This window comes from Acanthaster planci, linkage group LG08 (genome assembly GCF_054643075.1).
Source record: "Acanthaster planci isolate LZ-2023a linkage group LG08, COTS_SCS, whole genome shotgun sequence".
NCBI lineage: Eukaryota > Metazoa > Echinodermata > Asteroidea > Valvatida > Acanthasteridae > Acanthaster > Acanthaster planci.
In genome coordinates this window covers 2607139-2628903 of record NC_141784.1, presented here as the reverse complement: position 1 = coordinate 2628903, position 21765 = coordinate 2607139, and the positions used below count along the sequence as shown (strand labels likewise).

General features: G+C 41.4%; 2 protein-coding genes across 5 annotated transcripts; one reads left to right on the top strand and one right to left on the bottom strand.

The window, feature by feature from the left end:
• The first annotated feature begins 998 nt into the window (after nucleotides 1-998).
• txnl1 (thioredoxin like 1) lies at nucleotides 999-14023 on the top strand. Its single transcript, XM_022228927.2, has 8 exons — nucleotides 999-1232; nucleotides 3999-4095; nucleotides 5285-5455; nucleotides 6873-6995; nucleotides 8828-8988; nucleotides 9620-9698; nucleotides 10140-10244; nucleotides 11443-14023. The coding sequence occupies exons 1-8, from the start codon at nucleotides 1114-1116 to the stop codon at nucleotides 11470-11472; spliced, it is 885 nt and encodes a 294-aa protein (XP_022084619.1). The 5' UTR covers nucleotides 999-1113; the 3' UTR covers nucleotides 11473-14023.
• Nucleotides 13780-20693, bottom strand: gtf2e2 (general transcription factor IIE subunit 2). Of its 4 annotated transcripts, none has more exons than XM_022228929.2 (8): nucleotides 20538-20693; nucleotides 19659-19912; nucleotides 18981-19090; nucleotides 17793-17900; nucleotides 17082-17264; nucleotides 16815-16908; nucleotides 16396-16508; nucleotides 13780-15393 (listed from the first exon to the last, which is right to left on the bottom strand). In XM_022228929.2, the coding sequence occupies exons 2-8, from the start codon at nucleotides 19795-19797 to the stop codon at nucleotides 15277-15279; spliced, it is 864 nt and encodes a 287-aa protein (XP_022084621.1). In that variant the 5' UTR covers nucleotides 19798-19912; nucleotides 20538-20693; the 3' UTR covers nucleotides 13780-15276. The 4 variants fall into 4 exon arrangements, with proteins under 4 accessions (XP_022084621.1, XP_086996321.1, XP_022084620.1 ...); XM_087140195.1 differs by having other exon boundaries at nucleotides 19659-19909; XM_022228928.2 differs by lacking the exon at nucleotides 20538-20693 and adding an exon at nucleotides 20231-20434.
• Nucleotides 20694-21765: the final 1072 nt, after the last annotated feature.

The window sequence follows — 21765 nt, the reverse complement described above, 5'->3', positions numbered from 1 at the left end:
GCGGTTAACAGATCATAGATTGATGTGTTTGGGCAGATTTTGCGTGTGTTGCGTTAACTTGCGTCTCGACTTGCCGCGTGTGCCGTGCGCAGGGTCTGGTGACGCACACACAGACTGGTGGGCCGTGTGTCGGCCACTCCGGCCAGCGTGGTTCGAGGCAGCACCACCCGCTGCACACAGGCGCTGCACGGTGTGGGAGAGGATAAATCGTTCTGTCTCCCAATCAGGGATTTCCTTTTTTTCGTTTTAATTGAGATAAAAAGGTGTGGGCGAAGTGACTTCTCTCAATCGACGACTCCGTGTCCAACGGTCGAGCTTGTTTGTCGATATGCGGCAAAGACAATCAAGTTGTCTGACGGTTGAACGGGCGTGGTTCTACGAGGGGTGGCTTACAAAACGCAAAATGTAAAAAAAAAGCTGGAAAATATTGGGTTCACAAATCTACATATTTTAAAAATTAAATGAATAGTCCATGGTCAAAGAGCAGTGAAGTTATAAGGTGACGTCACGTGCGAAGGGTCTGCCCCCCCCCCAAAAAAAATGGCTCCAGAACCGCGCCTGCGGTCGAGTTGTGTGAAGAGTTGAGATGTCTATTGGGTGATCGATTTGAGGCCAAGACTGTGGGTCGAGTTGTCTCAACGCACCTAATGCCCGCTGGAGTCGAGTTGGCAAACGGTCGACTTGTCTGAGCCCCTGTAAATGAGGATTTACGACGGACTCAACTGCAGCACTAGTATAAATGTGCACTAGTACTAGTGTAAACGTACTAGTATAAACGCACTAGTATAAACGTACAAACGTGTTACCTGTCCATTGAAAATTTACACAGGTTCAAAGGTCAGTGTCATTTTCTCTAAATTTCTCCAGAATTCTTTTTATTTCGTTTGACTACCCTCCTCTATCGGCGGAGCTGCTTTTTAAAGTGAGGGCGCTATTGAACAGATTGGTCTGGTCTGGTCTGGTTCCCTTTTTGCTTCTGATCAATTTTGGGTATTTGTTGCACTGTCACGTCGACGTCTCATGATTTGTCACACTTTTGAGTGTAGGTCTACGCGTACGCCAACCACTACCGGTATCGACTTAAATTATTCAAATTGTTGAAGAAATCCAGCCATGGCGAGTAATGCGAAACCAATGCCGAGCAATTTCAAAGTAGTGCACAACGATCAACTGGAGGCTGAGCTTACTAATGCAGGAAAGAAATTGGTTGTTGTCGACTTCACTGCTAAATGGTAGGCCAGTCTAGTTTATATTCAAGCATGTCAAGAGTGACTGTACTAGTCTAGAGTAGGGACGCTATGAATTTCAGCACCATGAATTTGCAGTTAATTTGCAGTTTCACTGTGAAATTGTATTTTTCAATGCAACTTCATGGCAGTTCACATGGTGAAAACACCGTGAAAATAATCCCGGATGTACTGTGACCCCTTGCCGACACCTTGAGGTCAAGTGAAAACGCCGTGAAAATGCAGTGAGCCCATCTAGGGGGCCTTCCTCATTAACTTTGCGGTGGGGCTAATCCTTTAAATGCTTTACGGACCCATTATCTGAATCCCTCATAAAAAGTACCATTTCCTGTCTTCTTACTGTGGTGGTGACAGGTGTAAATGTACACTGAACACCCCAATCACAATGTTCACATCCTTGCAATGTACTTGTAACCCCGGCCAGGTTGTTCATACACTACTTCATGGCCTGTAGCTTAATGAGAACATTGTAGGGACTTCAGCAAAACGACTCCCCACAAATTATGTCACCTCACAGAAACATTTATTTCTATTTTCTGGCATATCTGTGATTTAGATTTAATTTGCTTGAGTAGAGTTATACTCATGAATATTCTGGAAATTCATAATTCCCATGGCCATTTATGATTACTCATCGACAATTAAACAACAGTCAGCACCGAGTGCACACTGTTATGCATGATGTTGGAGCAGAAAACACTAGTGCCAAAAAGAGTGTTGAAATTTGGGGGAAGACACGGAAAATTCTGCTTATGGAGTATTAAAAAGCCATCACTGCAGGTCCGGCTGGCAAGTGAAAAAATGTTACGGGCAAACCCTGTCCATGCGCGATGCTGGATTGGACAATGATGTACACGCCGTTGCTATCCTCGCTCGCTCTGATGCTACATTGTCGGCTTTGTTATTCCACCACTTTGTATACAGTTTCACAGTCTTTTGGCAATTCCATAATTCGGTGTGGTAACTTCCCCACTCAATGTGCCTTTTGCGCACAAAAGTTGGAAATATTCATATGTTTTCTGGTATGTGGTCAAGGGGGGGGTGTTGTGACATCCAACACCAAGTTTCGTGGAATTTTATGAATTGTGTCACATTTTAGGGCTGAAAAAAATGTGTCCTTCCTCCATGGTTCTACATAAGCAAAATGTGCTAATCAACTTTTCCTCTGCATCCGTCAAATTTGAGCCATCGTGAATGTATCCATCTCTTCTCACAGCTCAAAAAAGGAAAAATCAATCCTGTCTTTACTAGGAAAGACAGGGTCCTGTCTTCACAAAACACCTGCTTTACATTCACAACATGTGGAAAGAAAGTTTTGTGGTTTTCACTAGTTCCCTTCGCATTTCGCTATCACGGTTTTGAAAACACGCACGCAATATTACTTCATGCAAGGTTTCCACTGGTTCCCGGGGGCCCAGACCTAAACAGGTATTCAATCGCTCCTTTTGTTGGTAACTGCTGCGCTAATTCCTGGCTGTCTATCACAACTAATCTTTTATTACGCTTCTACAGTTAATCCGCTGTTTTCACACCTTCCAATTTCCATGGTGGGAAGCTGGACTGGTGTACGTTATGAATAACAATAGGACCATAAGCTACCAAGATGTTGACGTGAAAAGTCCGTGAAACTGCTGTGAGCTAATCCGCTCCCAAGCTGATCAACTTTCCACCGTGAAAATGGGCTTACATTGCGTTGACAAAAATTTCACGGTGATTTAATGGTAAAACTGCATTTTCACGGTGTTGAAAGTTCATAGTGGGAGTTTGACACTTTTCAGGTTTTTTGTTTGACCCCCACAAATTTAGTACCACTGGAAAGAGAATTTCAAAAGAAATTGAATGATGTAAAATTTAGTTCAAGAGCTGTAAGTATGGTGAAGTTATGAATTTTTTGTTATTAAAGTTAGATGTAATTAGTCTGTAACTTTTGCCTTTTGGGGAGTGGACACAAGTTTTATTTTCATCATTGTATTTGAACCACATAGAGTATTGTTCCTCATCAGTTTCAAGTTCCAGACATGCCAGAGTTGGACAAAGATCTGTAGTTAAGTCACAGAGGAAGTGTAAAGTAAACAAAAACTTTTATAATGGAGAACTTTATCAATAATAAACACAGGATATATGTACATCATGTATATGATAACAGGACAGTTGAGTTGGGCTTGAAATTTTTAGTGATGGTGAAAAATCACTGAAGCATAGTTTTGATGTGATATTTTGTCATCGATAAATAGCTTTAAAAATAGGGAGCGAAGTCTGTCGTGTGTCATAAGTTCCTTTAAGTCTGTTCATGTTGGACAGGGTCTTTTGATAACATTTTATTGAAACAACCCGTGGCTTATTGCGTTTGTTTTTACATCTTGCTCCCCGTGCACCATCCATGCATCAATCTCATGCACATGCATACACCATATGTGCACAGCTGTGCAACAGCACCTCAGTAGAAAAGGGATAGTTAGACATCGATTTTTGACAAAAAACAACTTCCTTTTCTTCCTGAAATTCAAAGCTTCCAAATAAACACCGTTTCAAATATGTTTCATCATTTCCTTATACATGTTTTGGGGTGATTTTCAACAGAAAAATGCACTTTTTTGTTACCTTTTTGTAGTCTTCACAAACCAAATCAAGGCTTGACATTGCTTTAGTCAAATGCCTCGAGTCGTTCATCGAATGAAAGAGTACTTTAAGCTCTACACTTCTTACAGTGCAACGTTCTTTGATAATGATTGTTCGTTGTCTTTTCTACAGGTGTGGACCGTGTCAACGATTTGCCCCCGAATTTGAAAAGCTTCCAGTTCAGTACCCAGATGCAGTGTTTGTGAAATGCGATGTGGATGAAAATCCTGTAAGTCTGGATTTTTTTCTTCTTTTTTCTTTTTGTGGGTTTGGGAGAGTGGCTTGTGATGGCGGTCATGATGGTTGTTGTAATTGCTGTTTGTTTGTGCATTTGGTATTTGTTGTCACTGTATTTTGCAACACTTTTCAGAAAGTTACAAAATCTCTGTGGGCATTGTAAAAGTAAACTTTGGAGAAAGTTTTGTTTCCAATGTTTGTTCGTTTTCTTTTATGTTTCACCTTTTGGGTAGTCCTTACTGGAAGTAGAATTGCAAAATGAAATCAAGTTTTACTTGAGTAAAATTCACATGCCATGTGTAGTACAGTTACACTGGCTCCAATTGGTAATATGGCACGTTAATAAATGGGCCGTGTTAGGAACCATTTTAAAACAATACTTCATGTACATGCATGATGCATTCATGTCCTAAGTGCCGAAGTCAGCAATAAAAAAGTGAGGCAAAGAATTTTCAAAAATAATCAAAACTAGCAAGATACGTGTATTTATCTGCAAAGTAATTGACGAACCTGCATATTTTTCTCTGTTTTTGGTGGTTTTTTAGGTCAAATCCCTTGGCTTTGTATCAATTATCATGCAAAGGTTTCTGCACCAGAGTTGCCAATGTTGCCATGAACAATGCACACCGCACCACGTGCTGGCTATTGTTGTTGGCTGTTATTCCATGATGGTTATGATTTTCCTCATCTTCGAGTTATTATCACTTCTATATGTTTCTTTTTATTTAAAAGTGCACAGAAATTTCAGGAGCCAAGGGGGATGTTTGACACACCTGAATATTCTGTACAGCAGTGCTCATTACAGTAATATTTTCAAACCTTATTACACTTGGCTTAGCACCGGTGGAAAACACACTTAACGATACCCTAGTTATGGGGACTGCACACGCCTTGAACAACAGTTGTTGTGGGAACCAAAGTCACAAACATATTCTCAGAATTCTTGTGATGAAGTTCTGTCCCCATAACTCAGTCCAGGATTTCTTAAAACAAATTGTCCCCTCAATGTGGTACGTCTAGAGCTTTGTGTCGTCTGCATGTGGATCATTTCGATCTATAGAGTTCGGGAAAAAAAATTGGTAGCTGCCTGTCGCACAGCTTCCCCAGAGTGCAGCAATAAATTGATTGATTTGACTGATTTAACTAATTTGATTGATTAACTTTCTTTTCACACTCACCAGCAATCCAGCAGCAAGAATGGCATCCGGGCCATGCCCACCTTTGTCTTTTTCCGCAGCAACTCCAAGATTGATGAACTACGCGGTGCCAAGCTGGCAGACCTCAAGCGGAAAGTGGAGAAGTGGCTGCAGCCTAGTTCAGGTGGTGACCAGGAAGACAAGACCAAGCATTATGTAAGGACTTGATTGTGTATGGTAAAAGTGTCATGAATCGACCTGAAACATAATAACTTCATGCTTTGTTTGCTTGTGTGCTTTCCAATGAGGCTTGATGAATCATTTCACACCTCACTGCCATCGGAATCTGAGGTTGTGTGACAAAATCTGGGATATCCTGGGTGCTGGACATGAAAGTGTGTAACAAAACGTGGGATATCCTGGGTGCAGGATCTGAAGTTGTGGGACAAAATCTGGGATATCCTGGGTGCTGGACATGAAAGTGTGTAACAAAACGTGGGATATCCTGGGTGCAGGATCTGAAGTTGTGTGACAAAATCTGGGATATCCTGGGTGCTGGACATGAAAGTGTGTAACAAAACCTGGGATATCCTAGGTGCAGGGATCTGAAGGTGTATGACAAAATCTGGGATATCCTGGGTGCAGGGATCTGAAGGTGTGTCACCCAACCTGGGGTACCTGGGTGCAGCATCTGAGTGTGTGTGACAAAATCTGGGATATCCTGGGTGCAGGGATCTGAAGGTGTGTCACCCAACCTGGGGTACCTGGGTGCAGCATCTGAGTGTGTGTGACAAAATCTGGGATATCCTGGGTGCAGGGATCTGAAGGTGTATCACCCAACCTGGGGTACCTGGGTGCAGGGATCTGAAGGTGTATCACCCAACCTAGGGTACCTGAGTGCAGGGATCTGAAGGTGTGTCACCCAACCTAGGGTACCTGGGTGCAGCATCTGAGTGTGTGTGACAAAATCTGGGATATCCTGGGTGCAGGGATCTGAAGGTGTGTCACCCAACCTGGGGTACCTGGGTGCAGGGATCTGAAGGTGTGTCACCCAACCTATGGTACCTGGGTGCAGGGATCTGAAGGTGTGTCACCCAACCTAGGGTACCAGGGTGCAGGGATCTGAGGGTGTGTGACACAACCTGGGACATCCTGGGTGTAGGATCTGAAGGTGTGTGACACAACCTGGGGTATCCTGGCCATTTTAACACTGTGACTCAGAGCTTGAGTCAATTTGAGTCACAAATTTTTGAACAAATACACAACTACATGTAAGTCATATGTTGGTATTTTCATTTAGACACTGAAAATAAATTAGGGTGACAGGTATCTAGCCAACTAAAACTTTCCTTTTAATTTTTTGAGACTCGAGTCTTATAAGTTTGTACTCGAGTCGAGTCTCCATGAAAGTTTGAGCTGAGTTGAGTCATTTGGTCACAGAGACTCGAGTCGAGTGATTTACCTGTCGGGAATCGAGTTTAGTTGTCAAAAATTGTGACTCCAGTTGGATTCAAGTTGAGTCATTGAAACTCTGACTCAACTACAGTGCTGTCTCTTAGAGAGGAAATTGATGCAACATATCTTTTCTCCAATTTACATTAAGTCTCTCTTAATATTTAAATTAATTTCACAGATGAACTTGGTGTCATTAATCGACAAGTCGTCCGTTGAGTGTTTAAACCAGAGTAACGAGCACGACTTTGAAGCATGCCTGACAAACGATGACAGATATCTGGAATCTGACTGCGATGAACAGGTATCATAGCCGTGTACGAATTGGTCTCTGGATTTAATCAGCCATGATTGTGATCTGATTTGATAGGATTTGGCTTTATCCCTCACTGAATCTGTTTCCACTGACTTAGTGTAACATAGGGGCTACAAACTATGCACAGGCCATGAGCATACATGCACTGATAAATAATGCATAACAATGGTCCTCATTGTATAATTCTTCAGAACTAGGTAGGCCTATTGTTTACTTATCCTTGGAGTGTCAATTAAACTCATAAACATTGCTGATACCAGGTGAGGCACTCTGGCCAGTCAAGATAGAGTATGTGAGATTTCAGTGGTTTATAATTCATGTAGTGGATATTTAGCCATTGCCAGCAAATTTACAGGACGATAGTTGGCCATCTACAAATAGACAGCGCCCAGTTTGGTTTGGATATAAAGTTATTAGATGACCTATATCCCTCTGGTGAGGTCCATAGTTTTAATGGATAGTGTGTCCATCTTGAGAATGTACGCAAAGTGCTCCCAGCTGGGTTCGAGTCCCAGCTGCCAGCTCCTGTTTTGCATCTCAATAAATTAAAAATATTTTCTTTTGTTTTGTAATGGGTAGCTGCAATGAATTTGTCTTAGACACAAGTTTTCTTAAACTTTATATTCTTCTTATATGTATGAAAACTCTTTTACTTCCTATTTGGTTAAATGCATTTAAAGGTGCATGTGTTTATACAATTAAAATTATCCATGCTTTCCCTGACAACTGAGGGCGCTGTTGCTGTGAAGTCATCTTGGGAGGACATGGTTAGTTCATAGGTCTTTCTATTCAAATTGTGAACCCAGAAATTTCTAACTGAAAACATTGTTGTGAAAGACATTGATGTTATCTTGTTGCTGTGCACATCAATGATTCAGCAAAAAAGAGAAAACCGAGTCCAGGACAATCTACCAAAATGCAGGACTTTTTTGGGTCCAAACTAATGTAACACTGAGGCTTCTTCCTGAAATAACATCACAGTTTTACTCATGAATTTGGAAATGTTCATTAGCATAAAAACCTAAAAGGCAGTAAAATACCTTTTGATCTTGTGAAACAATAGGTGGAAATAAGGTTAACTTTGACACAAAGGTGCATTTTGAAGGTCTGCATTCAAACAAATTGATTGCAGCTACCCTTTAAAATTGACTCCAACATTTAATTACCGAGTACTACATTTTCTCTGGAGAATTTTTTTTAGGGAAAGAAGCCAAAAGTTATAAAGTAGTCCGCCTCGTCAATATGTAGTGACAGCAACTATGTTGGAATAGACCCAGACTAAGATTCATTACAGTAAGAATTCTAAGTCCAACAAACAGTTACTGCGCACGTGCCTGGCTAAGTAGCTTTTATCAAACAAACTATCTAAGGAAACTGATTAGGTGTTTACATATAACTCTTAGAGATGAACAAAGAAATTGACTGGAGCGGGATTTCAACCTGTGACCTCTGGAATACGGTCCCGCGCTCTACCAACTGAGCTATCCAGCCCTATGTTGGTGGTTCTTCCCATTTGTTAATATCTTTGTTTGGGGACGCTAGTCGGAAGCCATAAAACCTGAAACACCATATAGCCAGGGATCACGCCTGAAATACACTATGCAACCTGGGAAGTGGTGAACAGGGATCCGTCAGGAGGATACGGGTTTTTAAACACAAATCATCAAATAAACTTTTAGTAAGATTTGTCGACAACGGCTAAATATCCAATACCTTTCCAGTATTATTTCCAACTAAAAAAGGACTTTAAGATGTGTACATGTATATTGGCCAAATTTTGAATTGATTGGAACTCCTTTGCTGTGTTTTTTGTTCCCCAGTTGATTATTACCGTAGGTTTTATTCAGAATGTGAAGTTGCACTCGCTGAAGATTACAGGCCCCGAAGGCTTCGTCCCGAAGACGGTCAAGATTTTCATCAACCAGATTAAGACCTTGGACTTTGACAAGGCGGAGAAAAGTGAGGCAGTACAGGTGTTGGAGTAAGTGGATTCCAAGTCAAGTTCCAAGCCAAGCTCAAAAGTAGCTATTTTTCCTATTGACATTGAAAAACTAATTGGGATGGTGTGGTAGGACTGATCTTATTTGACTAGAAATCGTTTCAAGCAAATATATCAGGATAGGATGATGGCCAATTGGCATGTGCTTGTTTTGTTTGTTTACAAGTGAAAGTGTGAGATTGGGTGTTCTATCTGTGCATGTAAATATTACAAATCTTCACTGTATAATGTTTGGTTGAATCTTTTAAGGAATATGTGAATTTTAAGAAAATAGGTCGCATGCACAAATACACAAAAGCAAACCTATTCTTAAGTTGACCAGCTTTAAAAAGTAAAGTTTTTATAAAAATTGATGTGCACAGAGCATAGGATCTGGATTGGTGCTGTGTGGTTTTTTATATTGTAATGATGTTTAACAACGAGAAAGACAGGTTCTGCACTTCTGCATTTTGTATGCCAGTCGGTTAACTAGAAACACAATTTTTTTTTTATTTGGCCTATTGTGGCCAGGGCACGGTGTGTTTTGGTGGCTTGCTGTAGTTGGCTCCAAATGGGGCTAAGGGAACATTGACTGTTTTTTAAGTTGTCAACACTGTTTGTGCTTCGTTGTCAGCTTGACAAAAGATGACGTGCTCGAGGACGTTGTTATTCCACTGCGCTTTGTCAAGTTCCAGAATGTGTCTTCTGTGACAGTAAGTTTCGTTACATTTCTGATTGTTCCTTCTTAATTCATATTTCAGTTCGAAGCAAAACACTCAAAATAAATAGTGGAGATTTATTTTGAAGATTCCTGAAGGCAGGGCCATTTCCCCGGTTAAAAATTCCCTTTAAATCATAACATATGATACAAAATGAGACTTGTGTCAAGAAGTTTGTACGTTTCATTTGCTTGAAAGCACATGTGCATTTTTTTCAAACATAACATGGAACATTTAAATTTCAGAGTCGTCCCTTAACATGTAAATCACTCCTTGATCTTCTGACCGCTTTTCTTACCCTCTTGTTATCAATACTAAGTGGGAGTTGCCATTGACAAACTCATCACTTCCGTGCAGTCCGCATGCTTTGAACAATCGTAGCGTTTGGCCGATTTGATCCACCTGTTTTTCTCCCGTTTTGTCTCCATAATGCAGTTATTTGTGAGGGACAATCAAGGAATGGAAGACACGACTCGGATCAGGCACCTGGCTTTCATTGGTCTGCCCATCAGCACTACAAACATGGGAGAGTTCAAGAGGGTAATTACAGTCGCTGCATGGTTTTTGCTTACACCCAGTAACCTATCCCAGGCAGAGCTATGTACAGAGAGAGTTGTGACATACGTGTCATCTTTGTCAGAAACAAACTGGCAGGTGTATGCCCTAGTGGACACAAACAGTTTGTTTATAATAGTTTATAATATGCTCTACTGTACACATAATGAACAGCCGTTTGCCCACCTTGGGCAGAAGCACCCCCTCATTGGTTGCAAAGAGCTGTTTTGGTGGGAGTGTTCATTTTGTTGGTGGCAATGCCACTGCAACGCTTGCATGCTGTAGTCGGTCGTGAACCAGCAGAGTGCAGGTCCAACCAAAGGAGCCTCTGTTGCTGGGAAAATTGCGCCCTCTCTTGGTGCCACTCAGGGCGATTACAGCTCTATAATCCCAGGTAGTAGAATAACGGCAGTACTGTTAACCTGTTGGCAGGAGTTTTTCTGGAGGGGTATCAAACTCAGTGGATAGCACGGAGCGGTGTCTGAAACAGGCTTTTAGAGTAATGGCTGTGGCTACTGCCTGCATTTTTGCAACCCAAAGACTCCTGGACCTAGCCGTAGACATACAGTACAGATGTACTGTCACCTAAGCTGAAGCCCTTTCATCCTCTCTTACCTCCCATTTGTTGGCGACTGATCCTAGCCATGCTGCCAACCATTAATTTCTGTGGTCAGATTTTTGGAGGAAATGTCTAGCATTGTGGGAAGCTTGTTGGCATTATTAATGCACAGCGCTTTGTCTGCACAACAGGATATTGGGATGGGATTGTCAGGATTTTTAGGGATTGAAGGATTTTTTTTACCCCCAAAACTCAGAATTTGTAGAGGTTTAAACCTTGTTGTCCTCAATCCGTAACCTGTCAGAGAACAGATGGCTGTTATGGTTAATCATTAAGGTTTTTGCCACTATTTTTGCACTTAGTACAAACCCCCAAAGCAAGATTCACATAATCATTTCCGTTTGGGAGAGAACTCGAGTCTTGTCAGCTAAAAAGCCATTTCAAGCTCTGAAAAGTCAGGTTTGATTGTTGTCATTGCTGCCGTTCCTGTGTTGGATTTTTGTTAGAATTCTCTTCATCTCCAAATCTCACCGTGCAATGAGCTTACATGTATAAACATCATCTGGAAGTCATTGCTTGAATCCACTGGAGGCAGATTTTCAAATACAATTTCTCTTTTCTCAGATCTCTGGAAAGTCGGGAGAGAGTCACTGAGAACGCATCCGTAGCCATGGTGACTGGGCAGTACGTGTTCTATCAGGAGTTTTCTATGGATTTCAACACAGTTCCTACAAAGTGACTGCGAGCGCGGGAGTGATTATAGGCTGGTTCCCTGCCATGACCAAAATGTGACAAGTAGCCGTCAGCCACAAAAACAGAGTATAACCTGACATAGGATGCTCCTTCTGTTTTCAGGTGCAGTGCGAACACGTTCATTAGTTTCTGACTTGTCAATGTAATCAAAGTTGTGCAAAAGTGGAGTTCAATATGCAAAATATAACAAGGAAAGTCAAGGGAATTTTTTTAAAATAGAGATGCGTGTGAGGGGATGTGCAGAAAGGAGCAACCTGTACACATCCAATATTTGCAGATATTGACGATGGACCCAAAATCAACAAAATAGGTTCAGAGAATATGGGCCAGTCAGAAATTTGTGGAAACAGGAGGAAGTTTTGGTCAAATAACCATGACAGTTGCCGGACCCAACAATCTCTTGATATAGGTAGGATCTTTTGATAAGGGAACCAGACTAGGATTAAGCTGAAAGAAATGCTTTGTAGGTATGTCATGCTACAGTTGTCAAAGTAATGTGCTAGTGTCAAGAAGTCAAGGGAGGTGTGAATTTCTCTCATATTTGAAAGAGAACTGTTACTGTGGAAAGCAAAGCAAAATTATGGATTGTTTCCGAGTGCGTCCCATCTTCATTCCATTGACATATTATGGGAAAAAAATTACTTGAAAGAAAAACGATTAGAGAAGAATTATAGTCGGGATTCTTCGTACCTGTTGCTCACCCGTTTCAAAATTGCTGTCTTGTACGGACATGTGTGTCATTTCTATGGAAAATTGTCACTCTTTCACTGACAGCTTTCTGCTTTGAAGGACATCCTAAAAGCTCTAAGTGGGACAAAATAATTTGTTATTGGGACATTATGGAAACGCTGGAAATGTTTATTCAACTAAAGCCCTACTCTAAAAGGTATTATAACCTTGACCGTGCAGTCAGGAGGTTATGTAATTAAAACCGCAAGTAGGGGGCTAGATTTTACAGCATGTAACGATCTTCAATCCATACATGTACAAATACATGGTGGGATTCAACTTCGTAACTGCTCATGAAAACTTCAACCTGTAACTGGCTTGTTAGTTGTTGTAGGAAGCTGTGTTGGTAACCATTGGTATGGTCTTTGTACTTTTGAGGGGCATTAAAAACCGTGTAAAGTAAATGGGGCGAAGCTCTTGTACACAACTCCAAAATCCTGTTGGCAGATTTTGAAAGATTGGGGAGGCTTAGGGTAGATATAATTACCCCCCTCCTGTAATTTTTTTTACTGTCAAAAATTAACAAAAAGTCGGAATAATTTCTGTATAATTTCAGTGGTTCCTGGGGGGTTCGGAATATTGTATGTGAAGCCCAAGCAGCATCTTGTTCGTGTATGCCTTACTATCCCATTAAATCATTTTGGCTGTAAAACAGCATGAAAGGAGACCGGCTTAGATACGGCAATCTCGTGCGCACAGGAAAAATCACGATTGTAAAGTCTTTTACAAGAGCACTTAATATCCCGCTGAGATTAGAAATGGCAAAAATGATTTACATTGTAATGGCACTTTCTGAAGAAAAAAATGAACAAAAACGGAAAACCTGAGAGAAAAAAATCAAAATGACACCCCTGTGCGTTTTCAATGGCTTGCTCACACTTCTTGCAGCCAAGGCCATTTGTGTGCATGTATACATAATTATGAATTTATTAGTGAAAAGGTCAACTGACCAATCCAGTCAGCCAATTTCTTGTGGTAATTTCTGTGGTCTTGCATCACAATACAGGTTTTACTGCATACATGTAGATTGTCAAAGATGCACTTACAGGAGAGATGTTAATTTTCAGTCAGAAATATTTCTGCCCTTTCACCAGTGTATATTCATAATACTGTGTGTCCAGTTGCGTCTGTAAGCTCATGAAAACAATTCACAAGCTTACTTGTGTGGGGCTCGAACCCACAACCTCCTGCTTACTAGTGCAGACATTTTAACCACTCGACCACCGTGCTGGGCTGGGTCAGCTGGCCAGTCCGAGTCAGATGTAGCAGCGGGTGCTGCAGACTGTCTCCAAAGATGTTGCATCGGGGAGATGTTAGTTTTGAATAATAGATTTAACATCTGCCCGACACAAGTACATCAAAATAGTAAACATCAAGTAGCCAAGTTGTTAAAAATGATTGCATCGAGGTGATGGAGTTATAAATGCTCAACATTCATACATCAACACTGAAATTATGATGTGGATCCCAATCACTTCGAAGATTCAAATATTTAATCTTATCTTAGGTGCGATACTATTAATCTGTTACATTAGAGTATTTATCTGCCATTTAATGTAGATTAATTACATTAACAGTTAATTCGAACAAAGTTTCTCACGTCTTAAGTTTTGCTGTAAGATCCCTGTATTGGTTACCGGTAATACATATATGTAGATGTAATTCACCTCTGAAAAGGCGGCACGGCCAATAAAAATAATGATCCAACACGTTTTCAGATAAACTCCCAAGAAAAAAAAGAGTAATTAGTTGGACATTGCTTCCAGCACACTGTAGCCACGTGCTTGAGCAGGCCAAAACTTCCTGAACACGTGCAGTGTCTGTGCTTTCAAGAGCTCCGCTGATTGGTAATTACAGGAGTAGCATTCTGTGGTCAGTAGAATCAGGAAATTGGTGTCTGCTTCTGTGAAAGTTAAGCGAACAGACTGGTTACCAGGAAGAAAATATGTCCCAGAAGATGAAATGATAAACGTGCAAGAAAGGCAAGATTTTTTTTTCATCTACTTTTATTTCAATCTTGTAGGGCTTGTTTGTCAACAAGCCAAGTACAGTGATATAACTTTGGGAATAATGAAAACACTTGTACCTCGAAATCTTGTAACATTCTAAAATTAATGACAACTAATCTTATATCTGGGCAAAAGTTGTCACCAGAAGACAGCTTAACATGCCAGCACATAAATCTGTCCACAGAGAAACTACGGCCATTTCTTTCCAATGGTCCCGTGCAGTTGTAACGGAGGTCCAAGAACTTGTGCTGGCTGAATCCAAGTCGGCGAGCATCCTGTGACAAATTCAAAAGGACATCCTCAAGGTTCTGAAGAAGCCCCCCAATTTTTCAACAATGTTTCTTCGTTAAATTCCGATACTCTCCTTTGTGGTTGCAACTGTTGGGTGTTTTTTTCAAGATGTAAAAATCGGTTGCATTTGGCACATAGATACCAGTCACAGCCATTGTCCATCCTCTCACTTTGTATTTTTTTTGGGGGGAGGGGCTATGACATGGATTTGATAGTTCCAGGAAGGCTTCAAGATTTGCTCCAGTTCCAATGGACATAGATCACTTTCACAGAGTTGCTTGGCAGCAAAATTGTCCAAACTGAAGCAGAAAAAGGAGGCTACCCTTAAGCATACTTTTGTAGCCTTTGCTCCAGCAGTCAGTTTACGAGAAGATATGTATTGTAGCATGCTGCATCGTCATTATCACCCGAAGCTGCACAAAGCCATCACAAATCCAGTCTCTGAAGTTAAACAAGCTCATATTACACTGATTCACATCTGTCCCTGGTTTCTGTGAAACAGATGAAAGTCCCATGAAAGTGCCCAGCAATCGACGTAAAAATTGCGCTGCAGGCTGGCGCCTTGCATTCGTGTCCTCCTTCACAGTGCATGACGCATGTCCTGGTTGGGGTGAAAATGTACATATCAGAGTGAAAATTGGAACTGTCTCCATGTCAGCCATCTTGGAGGTTGTGATCAGCTCGGTTTGGAGCTCTCTTGCGAGTAGTCCTGGAGGACGCCTGCCAAGTGATCATTGTGAGTTTTGAACTTCCTGGGACCTCTCCTGCCAGCTCGCTTTTTACGTTGGGGTACCTGAAACCAAAGCAAACAAACATCAATCAGACAGAAGAATGCAGACCCTCTGAATGCTGCCACCAGTCCCTGCGAGATATATATGCATCCATATATATGAAGCCAAACCACGATGGTTGTGTTTGTATTGGGCATGCCCAATGTGGATTAGACTTACGTTGCAGCCGTTCATCGGTATATGAACAGTAAAAACACAGTCAACCTGTGTGAATTGCGGAAGTCAAGCGGTTACAGCATAATGGTTTGTGATGCATGGGGTGTGGGTTCGATTCCCGGGTCAAAATTGTGGGCAGGGAGGTTTTTTTTTAAGGAAAATAAAGCCCGAGTGTTATAGGAGCCTAATTTCACACGTGAAGTTTTCATGGTTGGTTGAGCATCTAGATGTCATGCATTGTGCATGGTTGTGAGCCGTGGTTTGGCTTCATACGTGTGATTGCATACATAGCTCGTCCCTGCCGTTCTAATAGACCGTATTCTTGTGTCGGCCATTTTGAATTGAAAGTGAGGTAAACCTTTTCGTTTGGGAAATCCCACGTGTAAAATAACAGTGACAAACTAAAAAAGCACACAAATTCATGCCAGTTTTTGTTTAGAACAATTTAAAATGTGTGATAAATTATATCTAAATATTATAAGCCATATTTAAAACACTGAAAGGGAGGTTTGGAACCCCAAATAGTCTGTCTCCACCCTATTGAACAGATTACATTGAATATGATGGATGCAGGGAAGAAGACCAGAAATGGCTTCTCCACGAATAAGATCTGTTCAGCGACAATAAAATACCTACAGGCTCTACTCTATCCGTGTGCTGTATCCTATTTACTATCTACTGCCTATCCATGTGAATAAAAGAACGTACATGCCTTCAAGATGGTTTGCCATCATAGGGCTCTACAATTTTGACCTTATAATGAAAGACTTGTAACTCACTTGCAATGACGTGTGAAAGATTAAGTCGGGACTGCGACTGATTCGATCACCATTCTGGTTTCTACTCACATGCTTGAGGCTGAGATCTTCCATGGAGAATATGCCCTGCTTCCTTAGATGCTCCTCAATCTTTGCCTCGTCGATGGAATCTACTGCCGTTGTATTCCATAACTCTTTGATTTCTGCAAGGGTGAAAAAAACAGCGAATGATGATTACAGGAGACTAACGTGTGCCCAAGCCAAGAACCGGTCGAATCTCCTTGGGGACTTTTGATAATACAGGAAACTTTTGAAAATGCAGGAAAGTTTTACATCATCTCGCTGATCATTCTCATATATTTTTATTTGGTTTTAATTTTTTTTTTTTTTTAGGTTTCTGAGCACGGGCTGTAAACGTCCTTTAGGCTCTTATGTCAGCACTGCACATGACCATCAAACAATCTGTGACTGTTTGTGTGTCTAGTCCTGGCACTTATGTTGACTTTTACCTTCATCGATGTTGAGCTGGGCTGACTTGTCGTTGAAGAAGACCACTTTCTTCTTGTCTGGCCTCGTTATAATGATGACAAGATCACCCAGAGTCTGGCATGCGCAAAGAAAGACATCCATCAGTAAAAATGATGAACCCTGATTATAAGAGCACCGTTAATACAGTCTGCTAACAATGAAGACAAGTTGCGGTACACTGTCTTTATTTTCTTTGTTTTCTAGTTCTGATGGTGCACGGTTTTCTTACAGAGGCAAACTCCAAATACCTCGATGCACTTTTCATAGTTGGGTAAGCTCTCCTGTATGTCGTCCATCATGATGCCCCCTAGACCCTGTTGGTCGTGTTTCTTCAGGAGTCGCTCCAGGCTCTTGCGACTCCGCAGAACGAAAGTTGCCTTGTAGAAGTACTTGCCATCTTCCATGCCGATCTTGGGGTTGTTGGGCAGGGCCTACGGACGTTGGGAACACAAAGTCATCAACAGCTGAATTAAAGAGAGGACTTTTTGAGGAGTAAGCAATATACAGCCCAGTCGCTATTATTTCACAAGCAGGGTTTTTTGTGTGCCCCTTGAAAGTTCAAGTACGCCAAATGTGCTACTAAGTTTTTGCGCAATGGAGTTAGAATCAGTCTTGCACTGGTAAGAGAAAGAAAAGAACTACACCCAAATTTTCCCGAACAAATTACCATACAATTCAGCAGCAGTCTCTAAATTTGACATGAAATTCATACATCTGCAAAAGCCATGAAATATAAAGCAGCACGAGTGATTGCACTAATCCAGGACTTAAGCTTAACCAGTTCAAACTGGAAGATACCTAAATGTTGGAAAATTTAAAAAAACATTCATTAACGTGAAGCTTCCGAAAACAAGTTAGTGAAGGCAGGCTAGTCTTGTGAAATGCTGTATGTGTTCCGTGAGTCTAACATTATTTCTGCGATCGCCTTGAGAAAAGGCTATGTAGTTGGCAATATTTACCTCATTGATCAGCCACATTTTCTGCTTGGCACCTATGTCCAGTTGTTTGGTTTCGTCCAGTATCTCCTCGATGCTGAGAGGGAAGGTATTGCCTTCCTGGTGACGCTGCTACAATGTCAGAAATCCGACAAGAAAAGAAACCAACTGTTCAACTGTTAACCAAGATCAAACAAAAACTGTTTGAGCGACAGGAGGCTACAACTCGCCACACAAAGTAAACTGGGCTTGGGTTCGAGCCTGTTACTCATGTTTAACGAGTACACTCCCGAGTGCATGAACTGCAGGAGTACAATCCTTGGGTGAGCGAGAGTATACTCTTACTCAGATGGGGAGTATACCATTACATCTCCTGATTATTTCAAGATGGCTGATAGGTACATGTAGCTCTTGATCACTTGTGCAATGTGATCCGAGAGTAATGCCGACGCAACATTTCTCGGTAGCTGCAAGTATCTAAAGTAACAGAAGGGGACGTAGCCTACCAGTAGCATGTCACATGATGGGAAAAAAATTCGAAATTTAAGCTTGATTCTCTACAGCAGGGATTGCATTAGTGTTTGGGGGAAAAATGACAGAACAAACATGCTCTTTGAAAAGAGAATAAGCATTTCATTAGGTTTGGACTGAAGATCCGCACAACAAAATGATGCATCAAAAACGGCCTACAATGTCAAGAGACTCAAAGACACCCTGTGGGCAAAACCTTGCTTTACAGCGTGCTTTTACCTTTTAAACTTGTTAGTTCAGATTCGAAGATGCTCACAATAAGGGAATCTGGGCTGGCTATAATCACTAGATGCAACAGAATGTGAAAAATGGTCAACCTGTGCTTGTTGAGGATACGTCAGATAATTTGTTCAATTGTAAAAGCTAGGATTGTTTGAATGAGTTTTGCAATGTCTGTGCAACAGCCACAGGAACAAGGGAGAAGGACAAGACTTGGAACACTTCACAGAGTGCAGGATTTCCAAGGTAAACAAATAGAACTTTGCAACTACAACGGCCAACACTAGTCCAACTAGGGCCATTAAGTTTGTAGATAAAAATGCTGCAGTCTACGTGACGCTGAAGCACTTCTTAAATATATCTGGCACAAAACTTAAATAGGTTGGCGTCAGATCTAACATAGGGTCTACACCCTTACACCAACACAATTCAGCTTTCACGCTAACATTTATGTTTTTTTACCTTCATGTAGTCAACAATTTTGGCCAGAACGCCAAACTTGTACTTGGAGCTTCCTTGCATCATCTTATAGTTGAATCCTCCAGTGGTAGAGCCACTTCCATGACCATGGCCTTTCAAATAGTAACAAACAACGGTACCAGATTAATTCTGACTGCCTAAGATACTTCAACATCCACCTGGAGGTTTTGGAGGTTTTTTGTCGCTCACAGGAGGGCTGAGGAGGAAAGGAAGGCTACGGCAGGGTCAAATTCCCCCCCCCCACGTTTTCTCAAATATTTCTTATGTGGTAAACCTCCTGGAGTTTTTCCACTGATATTTTGCCATCAGTTTGTCTGGCATTCGCCATTAACCCTAACCCCCAAGGGTTGCTGGCCCTAACCTTCCTCATTCACACAAAGTTAATGCGTTTGTGCACAGAGGCTGTTGGACTTTTTTTTTCTGAGGTATGCCAAACCCAATGCAAAAGCCAGCTGTTATGGGCCTACCAGACCAATCCCCACAGAATTAAACACTTTACTGCTGTTGAATTCTGTGTGGTTGGGGAAGTTTAGGGTTAAGCCATTAAATCACAGGTAGAAGAAATGCAAGTTTGTTGGGAAAGCAACTAACCTGACTTTTGATGGCTGGAAACAACAGCTGTCCCAGAATTGAAGAAACTGAAGGAGTTGCAAGACTTACCATGAGTGCCTGCGCTGAGAGGCTTCTTCCTCTTGGCTTGCTGAGAGGAGCTGGCTGGTTTGGACCGCTTCTCAATGACCGGCTGCGCCAAAGCTCGCTTGCGAAAGGCTTCCCTCTCCTTCAGTAGAGCGGCGTCCATCTTGAAGAGGTTACTGCCTGTTCTGCAACTTCTGGTCAGAATTGCTGGGGTAGCGCGAGTTAACCTGGATTGTTACTTGCAGACTGGCTGCACTACAAGGCACTCAGTGTTACTGCTGTGGCCCAATGAACAAGAAAAGAGGATTAAGTTTACAATACAGGTGATTCACAATACAGTGCGCCACCAAGAGGTTGCCATGGAGAGGTGTTTTCAACATAATTCAAAATTCAGGTCATGCACACTGCTCAGTGCTAGTCATGGTTAGAAACTGGCCAACGTTGTCCACGTAATAAACAAGAGGGTAGAGTTCTGTAAATTAATAATTAAGTTGCAGAAATCTTTCTCCAGCCGCACCTCTCCATTGATGAATTTTGACCTGCATCTTGAACTAGGCCTAGCATTGCTATTAAAAATAAGCAGCATTTTTTCCTACCTCCATGGTTTGGCCAGTCATACATGTAAATTATGACAGATGACAGCAAAGGATTTTAAAAGAGCAAAGTGAGCCAGATTTCGGCCTGATTCGCACTCTGTAAATGTGGGAACCTTAAAAATTGTGCGACACGAATCGAGCCACGTACATGTACGTCTTTTCCTTGCGAAGCCTAGGGATAAAATTGTCAATCGTGTCATCAATACATTCTTTGTTTCAGAGCGCCCTCTAGAGGGTGACAAAGACAATCCTCGAGCAATATCAATCTTTCTTAAACGGCTGCATTTTGCACCCCAATAAAACTTACCAACAGTCCCTGTTTTCTTCATAAACATTTCTCATGATAACTGTCTGCTTTGCAGAGGGTTCTGTATTACAACGAATGCTTGTCTACGCTGTAAACGGGAAAAAAATGACACAAAAAAGAGGGTCCCACTGTTTCATTCATTTGTCGTTGCTTCCTCTGTATTATATAGCGCCCCCATACGTGCGGCTTTGAAGAATGCCTGTGAAGTAGAAGTTACTATTTTTGTCAGGCTTAGCTAATACTATGGTTGAATATCTGTATAAGAATTAGAGTATTTCATTGAATCATGGCATTTCCGGAACACTCTAGCACGATTAGTGCCTACTGGGTCCTGAGTGGGGAACACACGATGCCCAAATATTTTTCTGTTTTAATTAAGAGGGAATCTATATATAGTTCCATTTTTTTAAAATTCTCTGGTTTGCTCTCATCTTGTTTGATAACTTCTAAGACAGAAGATGCCACTGAAAATTTGCGCCTTGATATAATTGTGTTCACCTCCATTGGGGGGATATCCCCTGTGGTTAATGACCAACTGGCTCTCCGCCTCTTTGTAATGCTAGATTGGTAAAAACAAGTGAAACGGCAAATTGACATGCCTCCATATTGATCCGTACAAAAATAAAGTAAATACTGACGACCATAAGGTTTATTTGTGAATGTTAAACAGCCATTGCTAATGTCCGGAGAAATTCGAACTCTTGTTACTGTAGGAAAGACAAATGGCGTATTTTTGGGGAGTTTATTCATTATTAACTCCAGGAGTCTTCCATTCTTCGCCTTTTTGATGACTCTAGTTGGAGACTGTTAGGGATGAAGATGGCAATGAACCACATAAATGCTTGGCTTTTTCACAGCAAACCTGCATGTAGTCCAGGTCTCCACAGAATAAAATCGTCGTTTCAGAGCCGGTGACAGTCCAAACATTGTTCAAGAATTCTTAAGTCCTCATCAAGCGTCTGCGCATGTTCGTCCGTGTCACTAGGCGTGTCTGCCAATCTTGGGGGTGATATGGGTAATAAACTCCAGGTCATGTGACAAGAACGAGAATAATAAAAAAAACGGGAAGATGGTCACCCTATGGGTACGTTCTTAAAATCTCAACTTATGTTGATTCAACACAGGGAAAGCAAGGTCTTTGAAACTACAGTAAACTGCACAATATAATACTTATGTTTAAAAGCAAACAATTTATATACAATGATAGCAAAAACTGAAATCAAAATTT